Consider the following 19,759-nt stretch of genomic DNA (forward strand, 5'->3'; position numbering starts at 1 on the left):
CGACTTGGTACCGAAATACCGGGTCTTTTGACAACACTAGTACCATGCAAGTTATATTTCAGCCATGTGGTTGATTTTTGCCAGGCCCTTGAGTCAATTAACCTCAGTCACTACTCCAAGAAACATAAACTCACTGACTGTTGGATATTTATTCACATTTATCTGTATCTTACTCAACGCACTGCAATAGCATTTAGTGCAACAGTAAACAGGTGGTGGCACTTATTGGAGCATCTCAGATGGATTAAAGCAGAACGCCTCATTTAAAGCCCACATTCATCCTCCCCTGTTACACATTTGTGAGCCCATCATGACTTTGACAAAAAACATTTTTGCGATGACCCCTCAGGGATGTAATTAGGGGAGCAAAAAGAAAATAATTAAGCAAACGTCTGTGGTTGATCCTCTGAAGAGACATGCTGATAACTATGGTAACATCTAACTAAGCTTGGCTCTGAAACAATAGAGTCTAATCTGGGCTTGTAAACTGGCCAAGAGTAAAAACACACGCTTGGTGGGGGGGGATAAATTTGGATAAACAGTTCAAAGAACTGTTTTGGAATTTATCCAAATTCACAGATTATTTAGCCAGTACAATAGAGGAGGGGGAAAAACACTGTAAGCTCATTAAAAAAGAAAATGTCTGGTATTTAACAGGCTTTAGGGAGGATTTAACAGCACTATATCTTGTGCTTGGAAGTTTCTGTGAGGAGATAGAACAGTGCGAAGAAAGTGGGGGTCTGTATCTCCGTTTCAAGGCTTGGCATCTCCATGCGTGACATGCCACGTCTCCTGGTTCTCTTTAACAAAAACATTCACTTTTGCACAGTCACGCACCTCTGCTAGCTCCAAAGCAGCAACAGGAAGTTTCAAACACACAGTTGTGAGTGGCCAACAGCTGCCTCATAGGTCAGCATTGATCTGTGCTCGCTCTCTCTTTCTCACTTGCTCTCTCATTTGAACCCTCTCAGTCAAAAATCCAAATGTTCTCAAAAAACGCTTGCTAATTTGCCATTTTAACAGTAAGATTTATGGCTGAAGTGAAAGCTGGAGGAATCCCCCCCACATGAGAATCTCGACAGCAACTTAAAGCCATCAGGCTAGGCATCAAAGACAGACCTCACAACGATCCAACATGATGAAATCTCCTCAATCTTTCCCATACAAAGGAGACCGGCGAGTGATATCTGCCCCAGACATGTCAGGAGGAGCCAAAATATACATCTTGAAAAGCCAGCTGAGCATTTGCAAATAATTATGTAGTGTGAATATCAAGCCATTTGAACAAGAGTGCTCAAGTGTGTCAGAATATACGTCAGTGGCCCATCGGTGACTACTGTCACTTGCCAATATAATTTACACTAGAGTGTTTTACTGGACTGCGTTAGAATTAGCACCTCAAAATGGAAATTCAAAACTTTTTTTCTTCATGAAGATACACCAAAAATACCCCCAGATGAGGTAATGAACTTCCAATTGTAACAAACAAGAAGCACCAAAAATATTTTTTAAGAGAAGAATGTTGTGACACACAAATTATTTTTTACTAGACAACCACAGACAAGATCTACATTTTTAAGCATTCAAAACACATCAACACAAAAAGGTTTAATAATAGATTTTACAGTTAAGGAATCTAAATGAAAATTGTCAGTGGGCTTTAGTTAAATAGTTCTTATATTTTATGTTTTCATTCTCAAAATTGTATTTTAATAAAGTATTTCTCTTGGTTCACACACACATAAACTGTGGGCTCACTCACAAGTGACAAGTATATGTGATCATGCCAAGAGAGATATTCATTTCTTAAGAAATTAAAGAGAACCTACTTAAGAAATGCTAATAAAACCGTCCTTCAATCTGTACAGAATGTGTATTAATTTAATTTAGAAATAATTGATTTATATAATAGTTCTTTGATCAAATGAATTGCACCGTTCTTAGAAAGTTTATTATTAAAATTGTTGTCTACCACTAAATTGTGGTTTCTTTAACATTTCTTTATGTAAAAAGAAACATTCCACCCCCCATCATATACAGTAACTGCTTTCCACACCATTGACCACAGCTTTGTGAAAGATAATGCAAAATGATCTGATGAAAACAAGATGCACAGATATCAAAGGAATTTGTTGTCCTCTTGCTGTCTCCAACGTCTACAGTACTGTATATCTATGAAGTTCTCTTATATTTGCACATCATGTAAAAACTCTTACAGGGTCTGTGGACACATTCATAAAGTTTAAAAACAAAAAGAACTCTGCCATCGCTGTCAAATCATAACTGAATTCAAGCAGAATCAGAGATGCTGGCAGTTTGTCAAGTTTTAAATTACACGAAAAGGCCTTTAGCCTTAATTCTTGCTGAACCTAATGAAAAAAAAACATTTTCGAAATAGCAAATCCTTCAGTGTCTCTAGCGAAAACAGCTTTAGTCATGCACTCTGGAGAGCAGTGAGTTAGTGTGGATGTTTCATCTCTCACAGTGAGTCAGGCCTGTACACTGAACTATGGCACTAAAGCTAAAGAAGGCAAGTCAATGAAGGCAGTGTTCAGCCTCGGACGGGCGCCATATCCGTAATCAGGCGGCCTCATGCAAGCTTGTGTTTTCATAAAGTTCTTTAGACTGAGTCCAGATCCTATTGGACTTTACTGTAAAAATTGAAAAAGCAAATACTATCATTTAATTTTAGACAAAAACAAACACCTTAAGCTAATGTTTAAACGCCCCGAGATGAGAATTCCTCACAGCCCAAATGAATGTGCTTCATGTTGAGGCACAAACCTCAAATATTTAGGAACAATTCAGAGCTAAATCTAATTAGCAGTTATTGGGCAGATCGCATATATGCCTGGTGGCCTAATTTTGATTGTGGCTGGCTTACCATGGTGCATTGGCTCTGGCAATCACACAGGAATCAACACGCTCACTTGTTTTTGAAGCACTGTTATGCAAATGGAGGATTGGGCCAAGACTTGCCCTCTTCCACAGTAATTACGAGGCCTCCGCCTGCAGATCTGATTTCTGTGGAGAGGACTGTGGCAGTTTGCAGAGGTGGTGCGCTCAAAGCCACTTGTTGTTCGCACACGTGCGTGTATGAATACACATGTTCACAGGCTCCCAGACCAAAGACTGTTTGGTTGTACACACACACACACACACACACACACAGGCCATGCATATTCTGCAGTGCCCTTTGTATAGAACACCATGACTAATCTGGAACTTTGACCCCTTGCTACTAGGACAGTATGGTGGATCTGAAGAGCATTTCCAAGTGCCTCATTCCTCTTCTGGAATTCAGAGACCCTGAGTGCCCTACTGACAAACCAAAGCTCACTAAACCCCATCCACTGCAAAGCATGATTCCAAAGCTAAGCAAAGCACATATTCTTCAAACCACTAAACGCCTCACTAGCACTGTGAACCCTGTTTGCAGACTTCCCCTAGCCAAGCACAAAAACAATAGTGTCTACTCCTATTAGCTCTGTTCTAAATCTAGTGAGCAGCCTTGCTGCCTACATACAGTAGGCTGCACCCGAAATGCACTTTTCTTCAGCAAGAATGCATTAAATTAATCAAGTGATAATAAAGTTGGTCACACTTTATTTTAAGGTCCAATTCTTGCTATTAACAAACCATTAGCTATGACTTTTGCCTCGATAAACTCCTAATTTGCTGCTTATTAATAGTTAGTGAGGTAGTTGTTAAGTTTAGGCATTGGGTAGGATTAGGGATGTAGAATATGGTTATGCAGAATATGTGCTTTATAAGTACAGTTCTAATAAACAGCCAATATGTTAATAATAGGAATGCTAAGCAACTAGTTAATAGTGAGAATTGGTCTCTATACTAAAGTGTTACCGTAAAGTTACTATTTCAAATAAATTATGTTCTTTAGAACTCCTTTTATTAATCAAAAAAATCCTGAAAAAGTTTCTCACAGTTTAAAAAAAAAAAAACATGTTAAGCAGCATTCAATACGGATAATAATAAGAAATGATTTGTAACACATGTATTAGAATTATTTTTTGAAGAATTGTGTGACTGAAGACTGGAGTAATGGCTGATGAAATTTCAGCTTTGCAGTCAGAGGAATAAATTATATTCAAAATTATATTTATATATGAATATATAATTAATATTAATAATTATTAATATTTTAATAATTACATTTTTCACAATATTCTTCAAAATATCTTGGTGACATGAATGATGACAGAATTTTAATTTTTGGGTGAACTACCCCTTTAAGAGTTTGAAAATGTTTGAAAAGCAGCATCAAGTTGCTTCCTACAGAGGTTGCTCATTAGGTTTTGGAACAGCTATTATTGTAAGTGTCTATTCTAAAAAAAAGTTAAAAAGGTGTTTTAGAAAATCATAATCATCTTAGTATATTTGCATCTCATTACAGCATCGCCATCGCACTGCATGGACCCGACCACAGTAAAGGATCAGATGAGAAGCAGACATCTGCCTCCTAATTTTGAATGCCTGGCAGTTACACACTATGCCTCACATTATTTATGCAGATATATTGCATTTATTATATCAAAGATTAAATAGAGTTTTTAATCATTGTACTGAATGAATAATATTTATAAACAACATTTCTGTCGCTGAGCCATTTTTTCAATGAGCTCAAAGCAATGCATTCTGGGATTGTATTCTCCACGTAGGATACATGAGATGCTGCCTTGTAAGTTGGTTTAAAAAGGTATCTTAGCAGCCATTATAATTAAGTTGCCTACCTTTTAGTATAGCCTTCATTTCTGAAGTGTGCCTATGATGCCTACACATGAAGCTGACTAGCCTTTGCTCGTGATCAAATGTTTCTGATCCACTTATTAAAAACATATTAAAGTTACATCCAGAGATCTGCTAGCTGTGTTTGTTGTACCTGGACATGATGTGGTGAGAGTTTCCATGGGCCGGCTGTCCGGTTGGGCTCCATCTGGAGGTTCGGGCGGGCTGACACTGTGGCTGTGGTCCTCCTTGGACATCTGTTCTTGAGCCAGGTGCCAAGTGACTAGAAATTACCCTGCAAAAGAAACATACAGATGAAAACGAGGCTAAAACTTGCGAACACACAGCTGTCCTTGTTCCCACTATCGCTTTTCCCTCCTATTGTTTGGCTCATGTCAGTGGGCCAAAGCACTTAAAAAACAACCAGCGGCTTGGGAAATAATGCTTGGCACAAGAAGAAGAAACTAAAATGGCACAATGAAGCAGAACATGGCCAGAAACTATCAATATATACTGTATGGTGTGCTATGATACAATAGACTTGTGCAAACGTTCAAGTCATTAACTAAATAAAGAAATAAACATAATTTTGATGCTCAGACCATGGCATTCCTGTGGTGAACATGCAATTTAAAGAGTTTCTTTAATTACAATGTCATGTGCTACATGAATACTTATGTAGCTTCTTATAACATTCACTTCAAGACATGATAAAGTTACTTCATATCATAACTACTAAACGCTTCACTAAGAAGTATAACATTAGAATTTTGCATGAATCACGTGCAGCACACAGAACACCATGACTCTGTTGGTTTTCATGCTGTGGTTTGTCTCTGGCGAGTCTCTGCACGCTCCTGCTAAAACTCACTCAAACCTGTTGAACGTGTCCACAGTTCACTTCATAGACAAAAGTGAAATGTAAAACAAAACTGTCCAAACGTCTTACCTGCAACGGTCACTCGGTACCAGTGTTGTTTCAGTGATGCATCTTCTAGTGCTCGCAGAAAACAAACTTTCAAGTGTCCCGTTCAGCGGGGAAAAGTCTTTTCTTTCTCTTCATGTATCTCTCTCTTCAAGTATTTGAGTTGTTTCACTATTTACATGGATGTTGACACTCGCTGTTCCTCATTTGTTAGTTTATCTCGTCAGTTAACTCCAGCGCTGAATACATGAAAAGATTTATCTTCGTCTTCAAACTCTCTCAGAGCCAAAAATAAAAAACTTGACAGAAAACATCGTAAAGTAGAAAAAAGAGCCCGTTTTTCTCACAACACTAAAGAAAGCCAAGAAATGAAAAGACGTAAACGGGTATGAAAAGTTTTTTCCTCTCAAATCCTAATTTCTAGTAATGATGAAAACTCTTGAGGTCGCTCGCCAGTGTTAGGAGCTCATGCACTGTCGCTCAGAACTCAAGCAGCAGCAGCAGCAGCAGTCGCGCACTCAGCTCGAGACTGTTCGACAGGAAATGACATTGAGGACTGACTACTCTGACTTCCCTGCAGGCAAGAGATGCCTGTACTCTACAATTACACTGATTACACTCTCCAGGACCACATTATAAACAAAAACACGTCAATACAAAACAGAAAAGAATAATATAATATAATATAATATACACGGTAAAATATATAAATTTACAATCTTATATTATTATAATTCTGTATTATGTATCATAATATTATATTAAAATTAGGTATTATGTGATTATATATATATATATATAGAGAGAGAGAGAGAGAGAGAGAGAGCATTCATATTACTTGTAGATATTACTACACTTCAAGTGACGTTAACCTGTGGCAAATCCAATTAAATGGGTATGATTTGGAAAGGCACACATGTCTTAATAAAAGGTCTAACAGCTGAAAATGCATATCAGAGCAAAAGTCAAGCCCTGGGGTCAAAATAACTGCCTGTAGAACTCAGAAACAGGTTTGCGTCAAACACATCTGGGGAAGAGTTCAGAAAAAACAATTCTGCTTCATTGAAGGTTCACAGAATCATGTAACCTTCATTATCCATAATGGAAGACGTCTGAAACAACTAGAACTCTTCCTAGAGCTGGCCTCCTGGCCAAACTGAGCAACTGATGGAGAAGGGCCATGTCTAGGCTGGTGACCAAGAAGCTGATGGTCACTCTAGTTGAGCTCCATGATCATATATGCAGATGGGAGAAACCTACAGAAGGACAAACATCACTGCAACACTCCATCAATCTGGGCTTTATGTCGGTGTGGCCAGACTCAATCTTCTCCTCAGTGAAGACACACACACACACACACACACACACACAAAAAACACCTAAAGGACCTTTAGACGCTGAGAAACAAGATTCTCTGGTCTGATGAGCCTCGATTCCAAGCATAATGTTTGAAGGAAACCAGGCACTGCTCATCACCTGCAGAGTACCATCCCAAAAGTAAAGTGTGCTGGTAGCAGCCTCATGCTGTGGGTCGATTCCAAGCATAATGTTTGAAGGAAACCAGGCACTGCTCATCACCTGCACAGTACCATCCCAAAAGTAAAGTGTGCTGGTAGCAGCCTCATTCTGTGGGGCTGTTTTTCAGTGGCAGGGACCGAGGGACTCGTCAGAGTAGAAGAAAAACTCAGTGCACCAAAATATTGAGATAGCCTTAATGAAAACTCAGTCCAGAGCATTCAGAACCTCTGACTGGGAAGAAGGTTCACCTTCCAACAGGACAATGACCCTAAGCACACAGCAAGAGTGGCTTATAGACAACTCTGTGAATGTCCTCGAGTGGCCCAGCCACAGCCTGGGATTGAACCCAATCAAATATTTCTGGAGAAACCTGAAAATGTGAGTCTTCCCCCATTCAACCTGACAGAGCTTGAAAGGTGAACAGGTGAGGTGAAGAATGGCAGATAATTGCCAAATGCTGATGTGCAAAGCTTGTCGCATCATACCCAAAAAGACTTGAGGCTGTTAAGGTGCTTCAGCTAAGTAATGAGTTAAGGGTATGAATACTTATGCAATGTACCCATTTCAGTTTTTTATTTTTGATACATTTACAAAGTTGTGACAGTTGTGATCTGATTTGATCAGCATCCAGTCTGTCTGAAATGACATGAAGAAACAGAAAAACTTAGACAGACTAAATCCAGAAGAACAAAGCTACCTGAAAAACTATATGCAAGTGCACCTAGGGCAAAAGCTGCTTTAAACGCAAAGGTTGGTCACACCAAATGTCAATTTAATTTAGTTAATTGACAGCATCCTCATTTTACAGCATTTTTACACAAGTGCCTAAAACTTTTAACAGTACTGTAGCTTTGCAGGTGGGTTTCTTGAAGCATCTTGGAGACATTGCCATTGTGTGTACAAATATTTTAAAATAAATAAACAAATAAATAAAATGTAAAAAAAATTGAGGAAAAAGAACTGTACATAGGTCAAAATCAGAAAATGTACAAAGTTTTAAAGGTCAGTAAGTAGTCCATGGTTCAGAGGGCATGTTATGAGAGACCTGAAGGCATACTGAATGTGCTTTTAAAAATGTTTGGGCAATAAGAATCATATGTACACCTGAGAAAGAAGTTTTAAGTCAGTTTTTGGCCAATGTGCCATCTGTACCTGCAAAGGCATTTTTTATTTTCTTCTTTTTGGGGCAGGAATGATATACATTCCAATTTATGTTCATTTATGCCAGTGTCAGACCTGAATTCCATGTTTATGGTTCTATCACCTCTCTCTCCTCACTTTTTTCTTTTTTTAGCAGTTTCTTGCAAATGCTTCGCACATGTAAAGGGAATGCTACACTTTGATGTCCTCACATTGAATCAGACGGCCATCAGTACACATCAGAATTGTGCAGACTTGAGCTCTGTGTATGTGTCATACAAACTGATATGATGTAATCAAATAAAATATTGATGACTGAGTAAGGTGTAATGTCCACACCCACACCTTCACCCACAATTAAATCCAAAATGACACACATAGCTTCTGCCAGTGTTTGTTAACGTTTTGTTAACAGTGTCAATGATATTCAACATTTCAGTGTTTTTGTCTTGGTTAGCCTCAAATTTACCAGGTGCCACAATGCTTAGTTTCTTTTCTCTATGGCATGAGAATGTTGTGGTCCTGTAGGCATTTATGTACTGCATAGTTTTGTGGAGAGATGAGTTTTTATGTGTTCTCGCATGCTTAAATCTGGCCCAGACTGGGTCTAACAACGCGTGGCCAATCATCAGCATTGTTAAGGGGATAGTTACTCATCCTCATGTTGTTCCAAACCCATATAACTTTCAAAAGAGGGGTTCAGTGTTGTTTTAGACCCCACTGACTTTATTATGTATGACTCATTATTTGGACAAAACCAGTTGTAACATTATTCAAAACACCTTCTTTTGTGTTCTACACAAGAAAGTAAGTTGGACAGGTTTGGAATAGCATGAGGGTGAGTAAATGGTGACATTTTGGGGTGAACTATCCCTTTAAGTGCTTGACTATGCATCACTCCTGATTATAGGTCATTGTACTTCATATCTAGGTCAACATCAGTGAGTGCTGAAATCAGGAAAAACTGAGAGCTGTGTAAGTGACTGTCTTCCCATAATACCTTGTAGAATGTAAAAAAACAGTCTGATATGTTCAAGTGTTGGTGATGGCCCAAACATTGTTGTGATAAAAACAAATGAGGAGGAGCTAGATATGTGCGAGGTGAGGAAAAAAATAATTTTGAGTGTAAAATAGATAGATTGAGAGAATAAAAAATGTGTTTAGGTTTATAAAAAGTGTCTGTGTTACAATAATTTAAAGTAGCTACAGTATATTAATGCGAATTTACCTCTCCAAGATAACTGCAAGAAACATTGAGTCAAAGAGCCACAAATTACTCATGTTCAACAGTGTTTTTCTCTTGGATGTTATTTTAAACGTTTGACACTGATTGTTTGTAGCGGAATTGAACATTTTGGCACAAATGGGGTAGGAGAGAGGGATGAAAATGTGTTTCTAATCACTCACAAAGATGCTTTTGTTCTTCTGTCTGGGCCTTCTGTAAGCCAGCGGTCCGAGCTGAGGCATTCTGTCAGAGAGTCTTAATTAGACTCATTATGTAGGGTTGCAGGGTGCAGGATACACTTAAATGCTTGTGTGTGTGTGTGCGTGATTGATCATTCATCTAGGTGGATACAGTAAGTGGTCTAAATGGCATATTTTGACACTCAGTAGAGTCACTGTGCAAACAGTATCAGTCAGACTTTTCTTGAGTCATTCAGTCTTGCAAGTCAGAAAGTATATGAGTTTACCAGAGTTTAATGCTGTTCCAACAAAAGACAACTAATTTTTCCTAAACTTTTACTAAATTAGACAGTCAGTGTAAGTTTCCTGCCTGTCAAACTCTGAGAGAGAATTTCAAAACACTTTAATCAAATTAAAATCTAACTTTCGCGAAAGCACCCACATTTTCCATCTTTACTCTTAATATTGCGGCAACACCTCTTAAGAGCGAAGGCCTGTGTGCTTTAAAGATAAGCTTTCAGGGCAGATTTCAAACTAAGAGAAGGGATGGCAAAAAAAAAAAAGACGAGAACCTGATCCGGTCTAAATGGGCTGGAATAACACTCTCCACCCTGTCTGTATGTCAGTGAGAGATTTTCTCAGAAGACTGAAAGAGCTCTCTGACTGGGCCTGTCCTGTTATTTTCCTTTTTAACATTTTTTTTTCAATCTGCCCTATTCAGTTTTTGGCTGGTTTATTTACCCCTCCTAGTGGACAGAGCCTGTAACACAACAACAAGACCACCACATGGCCACACTTCTGTAGGGTTTCAACACATGCCTATATTTGTCGGCCTGCTTGTTGCTGTTAGGATAGGACAATATTTGGCTGAGACACAACTATTTGAAAATCTGGAATCTGAGGGTGCAAACAAATTTAAATATTGAGAAAATCACCTTTAAAATTGTCCAAACGAAGTTCTTAGCAATGCATATTACTACTCCAAAATTAAGTTTTGATATATTTAAGGTCTGTGTGTCTATCTATCTATCTATAGTGTTCCCAGTGTTTTTTTTTTTATCCTTTGGATTTTTTTGAACTACTTAAATGACAAGATCAATATTTAATGTAGCTATTAAAATACAAAGCTATGCAGAAAAGATGCATTGTTCTCACATGATTGATGTCTCATGGATAATATATATAATATTCTAATATTTTATCTATTGCTCTACTCATACTCTGGCAGTCAGTCTACAGCTTACTCAACAGAATTTAAAGTATGCGAGAGGGGGTTTGCACTCAGTTTAAATATGAGCAGTAAATTATATAACTGAGCGATTAGCTGGATGCTATTAGGCAAAGAGGTAATTGCAAACATTACCCTATAACTCAATGCACCATAGACAGAGCTCACACAAAGACAACTGCTGTCGTATTTTTTTCTCCTGTGCCCCATCTATCTTGTCCCCTATCCCAAAAATACCATCAAATGGATAAGACCATGATGTTCCTCTTCTTAAGTAAGTTGGAATGGCAAGTGCTTTGTAGACACCCCATTTCCTTGAAGTTGAGGCCCCTGCTTTCTGGTCCAATCACCCGCTTCACACCAAAGACAAAGTGTCACATGCATGTTGCATGTTTTAAGGGAAGCCACCTCCCTTGCTTGCTCTTAACTATGAGCACATTTTCTGCACCTCACACACAGGCTGTCTATGAGAGAAACTGCATTAGCTCCGACAGGCTGTCACCACAGAGATTGATAGTGTTTGAACAGGCAGGACTCTCTTGCTAAATGCTGGTAAAGATGCATGTTTAAAAGTGAATTAGATATTAATCCTCTGGTGTATGACGATTTTTTAAAAGATATTTTAACCATTCACAGTGTGATATTACATCTAATCCACCAAAGGGTGATCACCCTCTCTCATATTTTTTTTGACTGTACTCTTTATATGTCAGTGTTTTGTTTTTTTTTGTGACATTTAGAATTATAAGAATTAAAAATGGTTGACAATATCTACATGGGATATTTTTAGTAAATTAAGGAACATTTTTGTTCAGGCAAAATTATTATTATTATTATTATTATTGTTGTTGTTGTTGGCTGCAATTTACTTTCCATAAATGAAAATGTCAGTTCACTGTACTGTATGCAACACATTAATAATATATTTCTAAAAATATATAACATAACATACATAAAATATATATTTTATATTTACTATTGATATATTTTTAATTAAACAATATTATGCATAATAATAATAATAATGTAAACTTCAATAAAAACTTCAATAAAAACTTCATATATATAGTAAACAGATACAGCAATAGGGATATGCATTATAGACATACAGTAAAATAGGGACATGTGCGTATTCTTTTGAAAAATTGAGAATGATGAAAAATTATTTTGTGATATTGAATTAAAGTGTTGAATGTAGAAAATGTAGAAAGTAAGTTTCAATACAAAGCCTATGACAGTGTAATAAGTATTTTTATTGCATTTTATAATGCCATTGTCAATAATTAGTACAGATTACATGCAACTAGACCTACTGTACAGTTTTTTATTGTCTGCATGGACAGACACAAGAAGATTCAGGTTACAAATACACAGATATACGTGTTTTTTTTTTATACAGCATGAAGAAAAACGGCAGTGACTGGCATAAACATGGTCACCGGGGTTAGAACGACAAAGGTGGATGGCTAGATGCCTTTTTTTTTTAAATTTTCTATACCATTTCAAAAGCCACCACCTATTCTTCCCCCAAGTCTCATCTGAAAAAGCAAAACAAATGTAAAAAAAAAAAATGTAAAAATTAAAGAGAAGTAAACAAACAAGTTAAAAGGAAACTAAAGTACATAAAAGTCACTGCTGGAAATGTACACACATTCGTAAAAATACAATGAGAGGAGTCGAAGTGGTAGTTCCATTTGATTGGCCGAAGAAGTTAATACCATCAGGCAAAAGCTCCCCTGCAAGGGTCCTTTACTTAGAAAACGGCAGCTCAAAGCTATTCATCACCGGGCAATGGAGCTCTGAGGCGGTGTGAGAGTGTGGATAAGACATAAAATACTGCTGTTACCTTCATCACGCATTTATTTGGTTACAGTTGTGGCAGACTTGATCGATTTGGAATACAAAAATCTAGCCACAATCCCTTTGGTGGTCACTGAAGATGAACTGCATTTCTAAAAGCCTTTTCACAATCTTATTTGGTATGCTACTGTGGAAAAGTCACACCAAGTTCACAGCAAATGGCAAACAGTGGTCAAAAATAGCCTGTGTGACTTTTATCTATCCGAGTGCCTGAAAGCATGGCATTTTAGAGCCACAAGGGTGCAGAGAAGCCAGAAAATAAGAAAGACGCTCTCGATCGGCATAATTCAACCAAAGAGAGCCACTTTCTCAGAGAATTTCTATACAAATCTGGAGCGCTATTGCCTTATGAGAGACAGCTTTGAGTGCTCATGGTAAATAAAGGAATGATTTGACTTTAAAGGGAGTCTGTACACATATTGGCACCTAAAAGGACCAATAATAATAAAAAGAAACACCTTAAAGTTGCTCTTTCTTATAAGCAAGAGAGGGCTACACATTTTTCTTCAATGTTCTTTTTTCTCTTTCATTGTTTTTCTGAAGTTTTGGTCCTGTCTTATGAGAAAAGTCATTCTGAGGTATCATTACACAATGAGTTCAACTTTTTAGTTTGTTTTCTCTCTTTTTTTCCTTAAAAATGCATAAATGCACTACAGAGACAAAAAGTATCAAAATAGACCTAGCTAAGATAAATATACAAACAGGTGTGTTACCTAAACCACATATCTAACTCTTAATCTGTCTTTTTTCGAGAGATAATACACTAAAAAAAATCGTCCCAGACGTTTTATGACAGAAGAACTGGGAAAACAAAACCAAAAAAGGAAAACAAAATTTAACCATGATACCTGCAGCACATAATATGATAAATACATACACTTTAGCATAAGCAATACAGTATAGGAATTCTGAGCTCAAAACTTTACAATAGCTAAAAACAGGTGCAGAAAAAATAAAAGCCAGAAGAAAACAAGTAAAGGAAACACGAAAAGGTGGGAATGCCCTTGAGAGCTAAGCCGAGCGGTAATATACAAGAATACATCATTACAATGTGTGGAAAAGTAACAAAGGAGTCATGGCGATCACCACTGATGCGTTTCAGTCCACATCTTACAAAACAGCTTTGTTTACACGTGTACCTTAAAGCACAATTGTAGTCCATTTAGTGAATGCAGCAATTCATTCGTGAGTTTTTCAATTCCTTCGCAATCCTCAGTTCTTGTAGCACAAGCTCGTTGGTTCTCTTTGGATATTTTGGTTTCGTCGCGTGGTAAAAATAAAAGCCGTTTTAGAAGGAGCGTGATGATCTCTTAGGGATGGTCTATGTGTGTGTGTGTGTGTGTGCGCGTGCTATTTTTCCACCGCTGTCACGAAGCTACACTTTGCATTAATTGGGAAGCGGGGTCCGTGCGAGAGTGGCCTGCGTTAATGCATTCTGCCTATCATCATTTCTGACACCCAACTGACTGGCCCATTGAGTACGCTCTAATGACCGGCCAGCTCGGTGGCTCTCATTGGCCTGGCCTCTCATTATGCATGCGGAATTAGAACACACAATTAAGCCTCCGCACAGAGGACCTGTACATAGACACTATGCTAATAGATCACTTAAAGTGGGGAATATGTGATTTGGAGTAGACCCTTTTAAATATGTTGACCACTTAATGCTTCATACTTAACAGGACTCAGCATTTTTTTTTTTTGGAGGGGATGGAGAGCTAGTCGCCCCCCCCGTTGTGTCTCGTTTATTTGTTTCCATTCATGATAATGAATTTGGAATCGAGAGGAATCGACAAGCTCCGTTCACAGCTATGCAACAATAAACATCTTTTTTTTTTTTCGACAATGTGTTTGCGTTTTATTTTTTTTTGTATTTTGTGGGTGAATGAAAAACTAGAAGGGAGTTATACCTTTTGTATGACTATTGGTGACTTTCATTGGCCTATCTATTTTGTGAACTGTTTTTAAAAGGAGGTAGCATTATTTTTGGTTTTATTTCTTTGAAGGTGTTTCGAAGGTGTGTATGAAATGAACATACAGCCCAGGTATGTCAGACCATTTTTAAAAGTGAAAAGAATGATCCCCCAACATAAAAAAAATTGGAAACAGTCCTTAAAATGAGTCCCTATCAGCCATCCCTTATTAGTGTGGTAAATAATACTGTTCAACAGGCAGGGTAAGCATAACAAGCAAGTGCTTGCCTGCTTTTTTTGGTATTCGTTGAACTGCATTTAATTGTGAAATACTGGTAATTGAAGTAAACCATAATGCTGAGTAATTGCTGCTGGCTTCTAGTGTCACAAAGTACATCAACTGTTATTTAAGTGCCTTTAGCATGTAAAGTCCTTTGCAATCTTAGACGGTGAAGACTGCATCGCAACACTGCAATTGCCTGAGCACAAGATGGGGTAGAGAGCTTCCTTTCTCAGATCGTAAGTGCTTGTACATTAACTAAGGAACCGCGAGAGGCTTGTTAATACTGCTTTTTGTTTCCTTTTCGGTTTGTTTTTGGCCTTTAAACATATGTAGTGTTAAGAACTCATTAGGTTAACGTATATTAAAACAGTTTTCTCCTTTAAAAAAAAAAAAAAAAGCTTTTGCATTTTACACTTTGGTTTTTGGAATGCTCTGTAGTGTAATTAAAAAAAAACAAATGATTTAACTGGGAAAAAAAAAGGAAATTTAAATATTCAAATGACGTGTTTGTGTTCTTTTGGCCAGTTCTTTAGGAAGAAGAAAATGATAAATAAAAAAGAGTTTTTGGTTTACTAATCTCTTTGGTTACCTGTAACAAAAGTAAAATGGGGAAAAAACTAAAAAAGCAACATATATTAAATTAAAACTCGGAATTTGGCATGGCACTACTGAGAAAATTTTTTTTTTATATAGTTCAGCGAAAGCAAAATCTCACATGCTAATCAGACACTTTCTACTCACACAGTGAATTGCAAATAACTTTTATATATCTAGTAACTATAGAACTTTGAACTGATAATGAGAGAGTCACCGTGTTGGTTAGCCACAGTACAAATCCCCTTTGTAATAACAGCGTGAGGGGGCAAACACTGTGGTCTGAGGTATTCCGTGACCTTGTTATCTTTTACCTTAAAGCAATATTTTGTATCGCAGCTGATATCAATTGGCTACTACAGAAAATTCTGAAACGAACAAAGTAAATGGCGCAAATCTGGGAAAATAAGATCTAAAATTTCTAAATAATTGAACAAATGAAGCAAATTTGTGAAAAAATAAGAGCGATATGAGTGCATGTGAAGTTTTTTTTTTTTCTTTTCTCCAGGATCTTACAGGGAGCCCTGCAATGTGTATTCCACCTCTGTCTCTTTAGTTTCAGCTTCTCTCTGCTATAGAAATGTTTGAGTGGTTTTGTTGGTATTTCACGTTATATTTCATCTGTGGTTCTGTTTCGGAAGTTTTCACTTAATGCTAAGTGCTATCCTCAATACTCGTGATCCAATGCTAGGATAAATTTGGAACTTTTTTTGACTTGAGTTTGTAGAATATAGGATTTTGGAACTTCTCTCCCAAATGTAACCCCTTTTTGGAATGATGAGAGAATTTAAAAAACAAAACAATCATTAACAGAAGACATAATACTTGAATTACATCACAATGAAAAATGTTGATCCTTTAGAAATAAATGACTATGAAAGTAAAACGAAATGGAAAGCTACTGCACACATATTATAATCAACGATACAGTCAATAAAGTCTCTGAGCCGGTCCTCCACAAGCCTCGTGTCAGTCTGGCTGTCATAACAGCACCACAGGAGAACAACAGCGAAAAAGTTCCTTTTCCTGAAATATGCCTTTTTTGGGGGTAGCAACATTTTCTACGTTTAGTCTGACAAAGAGCGAGGGGGAAAACACGTTTGGGCAGATTCTTGCAGATACCATCAGATAAAGATAGGGACAGCGCAAGCATCCGCCGTTTAATTGGAGGCTAACACTGCCTCGAGACAGAACGCGCCCCCCGTTTCTCTAGTCCAGTTATGTAAGGGAGACAAAAAAGAAAAAAAAAAAAAAGGGTTGGCCAGGTGGCCAAGGACGCCATCACCAGTCTTTCAGCTCATTTTCTTTCAGTCTTTGCCTTTGTAGTGAGTGGTGAACTTATCTGCGTGAGCGCAAAGTTACTGAGTCTTACAGCATCCCCTTGAACGCGTACAAAAATCCGGTTGAAATCAGAAGTCATTTTAAAGATGTGTGTTCATTTTTTCAAACATCTTTCTGAGGTAAATCACCGCTGTGTATTTATCCCATAGAAAAGCAGTGATCTCAGGCCCAAAGAACATAAAAATTAAAGCTAAAAAAAGTTTTTTTTTTACTTAAAGTAAAGAAACCTTGAGTGACTTGTGGGAAAAAAAATGACTAAGCTTGTATACTGATGTTAGGTTTCCCTCAGTAGCTTTAGATACAGTGGTCCATACTTCTATCAGACCATGTTTCAGAATACAGGAGGACACAATGCACAGCTGCTCAAAGGGCCTTTTTGAGGGTACACAAAAATTAAGGGGGGAAAATGTGTTTTTGCATTGTGAACTGATGAGGTCTAACCCTGTTTTGGTTTCTGAAGTTGTAGTTGATTTTTTTTTAAATCTGTGTTTCTCACTTGATCTTGAACATCTTGTATATGAGGGAGGGAGGGACAGGACCAGTGAGCTCCACCTCCATCAAGCCTTCCTCCTACTCCAGCTCCTCTGTGGGAAGCTCCTCCTCCATGTCACGCTCATCACCGGGCATGCTCAGGTTTTGAGTGACAGATGCCATAAGGGACATGGGTCTGCTGTCCTCCTCCATCTCAGCTGGCTCCTCCTTCACATGGACTTGGTGTCTGAAACAGAAATAACATGCAAAAAGTCAGTCTGAGATTACAGAAGCATGATAAACATGTCATTTTTAAAATACGTTTAAATTGCTTTCAAATATAGAAAACACTACTTTAAATGTAGATACATTTTTAATAATTTATAATTCAATAAGGATTAAAAAATATGTATTATATATTTATATGATATTATATTATTTGTAACATTTAATGTGATTATTCTTATCATTAAGTTAAATTCAGCATGGACGCATTACATTGATCAAATGTGACGAAGACATTTATAATGTTACAAAAGACTTATATTTCAAACTATTTGAACTTTCTATTCACCAAAGAAAAAAATGTAAGATGATTTTCACAAAATTATTGGGCAGTAATACTAATATTCACTCTTTTCAAAATTATTAATAAAAAGAAATGATTCTTTAGCACCACATCAGCATATTACAATGATTTCTGAAGGATCATGTGCCACTGAAGACTGGAGTAATGGGTGCTGAAAATTCAGTTTTGCATCACAAAAGTAAAAAACATTTTAAATATATGAAGAGTTCATTTGCAAAAACAGGTAACTCCATTTTTAACAATTTTCTAAAATCATGTTTTTTCATTGTGCATTCCAATTAATCTCATTCAAACTGCAGTTGGTTTATTTTTATTAGGTAAAAAATAAGTAAAAAATACAGCTAACTAACACAATAAAAACATGATAACAAATTAAAATAGAAAAGTTATTTTGAATGGTAATATTATTTCACAATACGGTCTTTGTTGTATTTTTGGATCAAATAAATGTTTCTTGGTGAGCAGAAGTGACAAAAACATTTTTAAAAATCTTACAGATCTCAAACTTTGGAATGAGAGTGCATTGAATTTTCATTGAAAATACACACTACAAATCTAGGCACTGGTAATCAGTCAGATGGGAGTTGACTAGTCTTACCCGTACTGCTGTGGAGAAAGTCCAGGGCTGCAGCTGCCGTTACTGTTGACTTGCTCAACAGTGCTGCTGACATCATCATGGCCAATGTGCAGCATGTTGAGGCTCGCACCTGTGCTGTTGTTCATCAGGGTGGGGCTGTTCAGAAGACCAAGACTGCTCTCCGCAAGTGCAGCCTGCACACACAGTTTGAAAGGATTTAGACTTTCTCAAAAGTTAAGAGAGATGCAATGATGGCTATGTTGCTGTAAAATCATATGGCACCGTTGACATTACAGTTGTCTGAAAGGTCACTGTAATGAAAATATTGTCATACTGTATGTAAGTTGAGGAAGATGAATGCAAGGTGTAATCAAGCACAAAGCCCTCTGGTGCCCCTTTTACACAGACAACAGTGTATATTTATTGATTTTAAATTGATATGAATTACTAAAAGATAAATGTGCTGACTGGATAGATGTAATCTGTGTGTTTTAAGAGACATCTGGCAGCAGTGGTGCAGCAGGTTAGTTTGTGTCACCACTAGGGGTCTCCTCGCTTCCATACAATAGACTTGACTGCTCGCTGAAATAACCAGAAACACACCAACTCACACTGCTGTTACAAATGTGCTCATCTCCAAAACTCATTAATATATAAAATACATGAAAGTATGTTATATTGTTTGGTAATACTTTATTTAATTTTTTCTTAAACTTTTTTATTTAAAGGGGGATAAGTAAAAACTGTAACAGAAGATAGTGACACTTACAGTGGGGTCCACAATTCTAAAAAACACTAGTAAAAAATGCTGCCATTTTAGCATTTTACTTGATTTAAATTTTGGTAACACTTTATTTTAAGGTGTCTTTGTTATACGTTACATGTACTTACTATTATAATAACAATAAATTATGCATAATTACATGCAAGTAACCCTAAATCAAACCCTAATCCTAACCATAGAGTAAGTACATGTAATTAATTAATATTACTCAGTACTTAAATGTATAATTACACTGTAACAAGGACACAAAATAAAATGCAACCTTAATTATATATATAATTACAATAAAATTAATTTAATGATTAAAGAATATTATTTATATGCTGTAAATTTTGAGTTATCTTTATTTGTTTCTTTAAAAAAAATCCATATTTTCTGTTGACTAC

General features: G+C 36.9%; 2 protein-coding genes across 4 annotated transcripts in view; both read right to left on the reverse strand.

Moving 5' to 3' along the window:
• LOC107656013 (myoD family inhibitor-like) overlaps positions 1 to 17,514 on the reverse strand; it is a 42,915-nt gene extending 25,401 nt beyond the window's left edge. For 2 of the 3 annotated variants that reach the window (XM_016443663.1, XM_016443661.1), the window contains exons 1-2: positions 5,696 to 6,195; positions 4,901 to 5,041 (exon numbers count right to left, since the gene is read on the reverse strand). In XM_016443663.1, the coding sequence (XP_016299149.1) occupies positions 4,901 to 5,003 (103 nt within the window). In that variant the 5' untranslated portion in view covers positions 5,004 to 5,041; positions 5,696 to 6,195. Of the gene's footprint in view, positions 1 to 4,900; positions 5,042 to 5,695; positions 6,196 to 17,448 lie in introns of those variants that run through there. The other variant, XM_016443662.1, reaches the window with a different exon arrangement.
• LOC107656011 (forkhead box protein P4-like) overlaps positions 15,469 to 19,759 on the reverse strand; it is a 130,506-nt gene continuing 126,215 nt past the window's right edge. Inside the window, 2 exon segments of the mRNA XM_016443660.1 lie at positions 15,469 to 17,670; positions 18,611 to 18,783. Coding sequence (XP_016299146.1) covers positions 17,523 to 17,670; positions 18,611 to 18,783 — 321 coding nt within the window. The 3' untranslated portion in view covers positions 15,469 to 17,522.

This window comes from Sinocyclocheilus anshuiensis, unplaced genomic scaffold (assembly GCF_001515605.1).
Source record: "Sinocyclocheilus anshuiensis isolate Anshui unplaced genomic scaffold, SAMN03320099.WGS_v1.1 scaffold51, whole genome shotgun sequence".
Lineage (NCBI taxonomy): Eukaryota > Metazoa > Chordata > Actinopteri > Cypriniformes > Cyprinidae > Sinocyclocheilus > Sinocyclocheilus anshuiensis.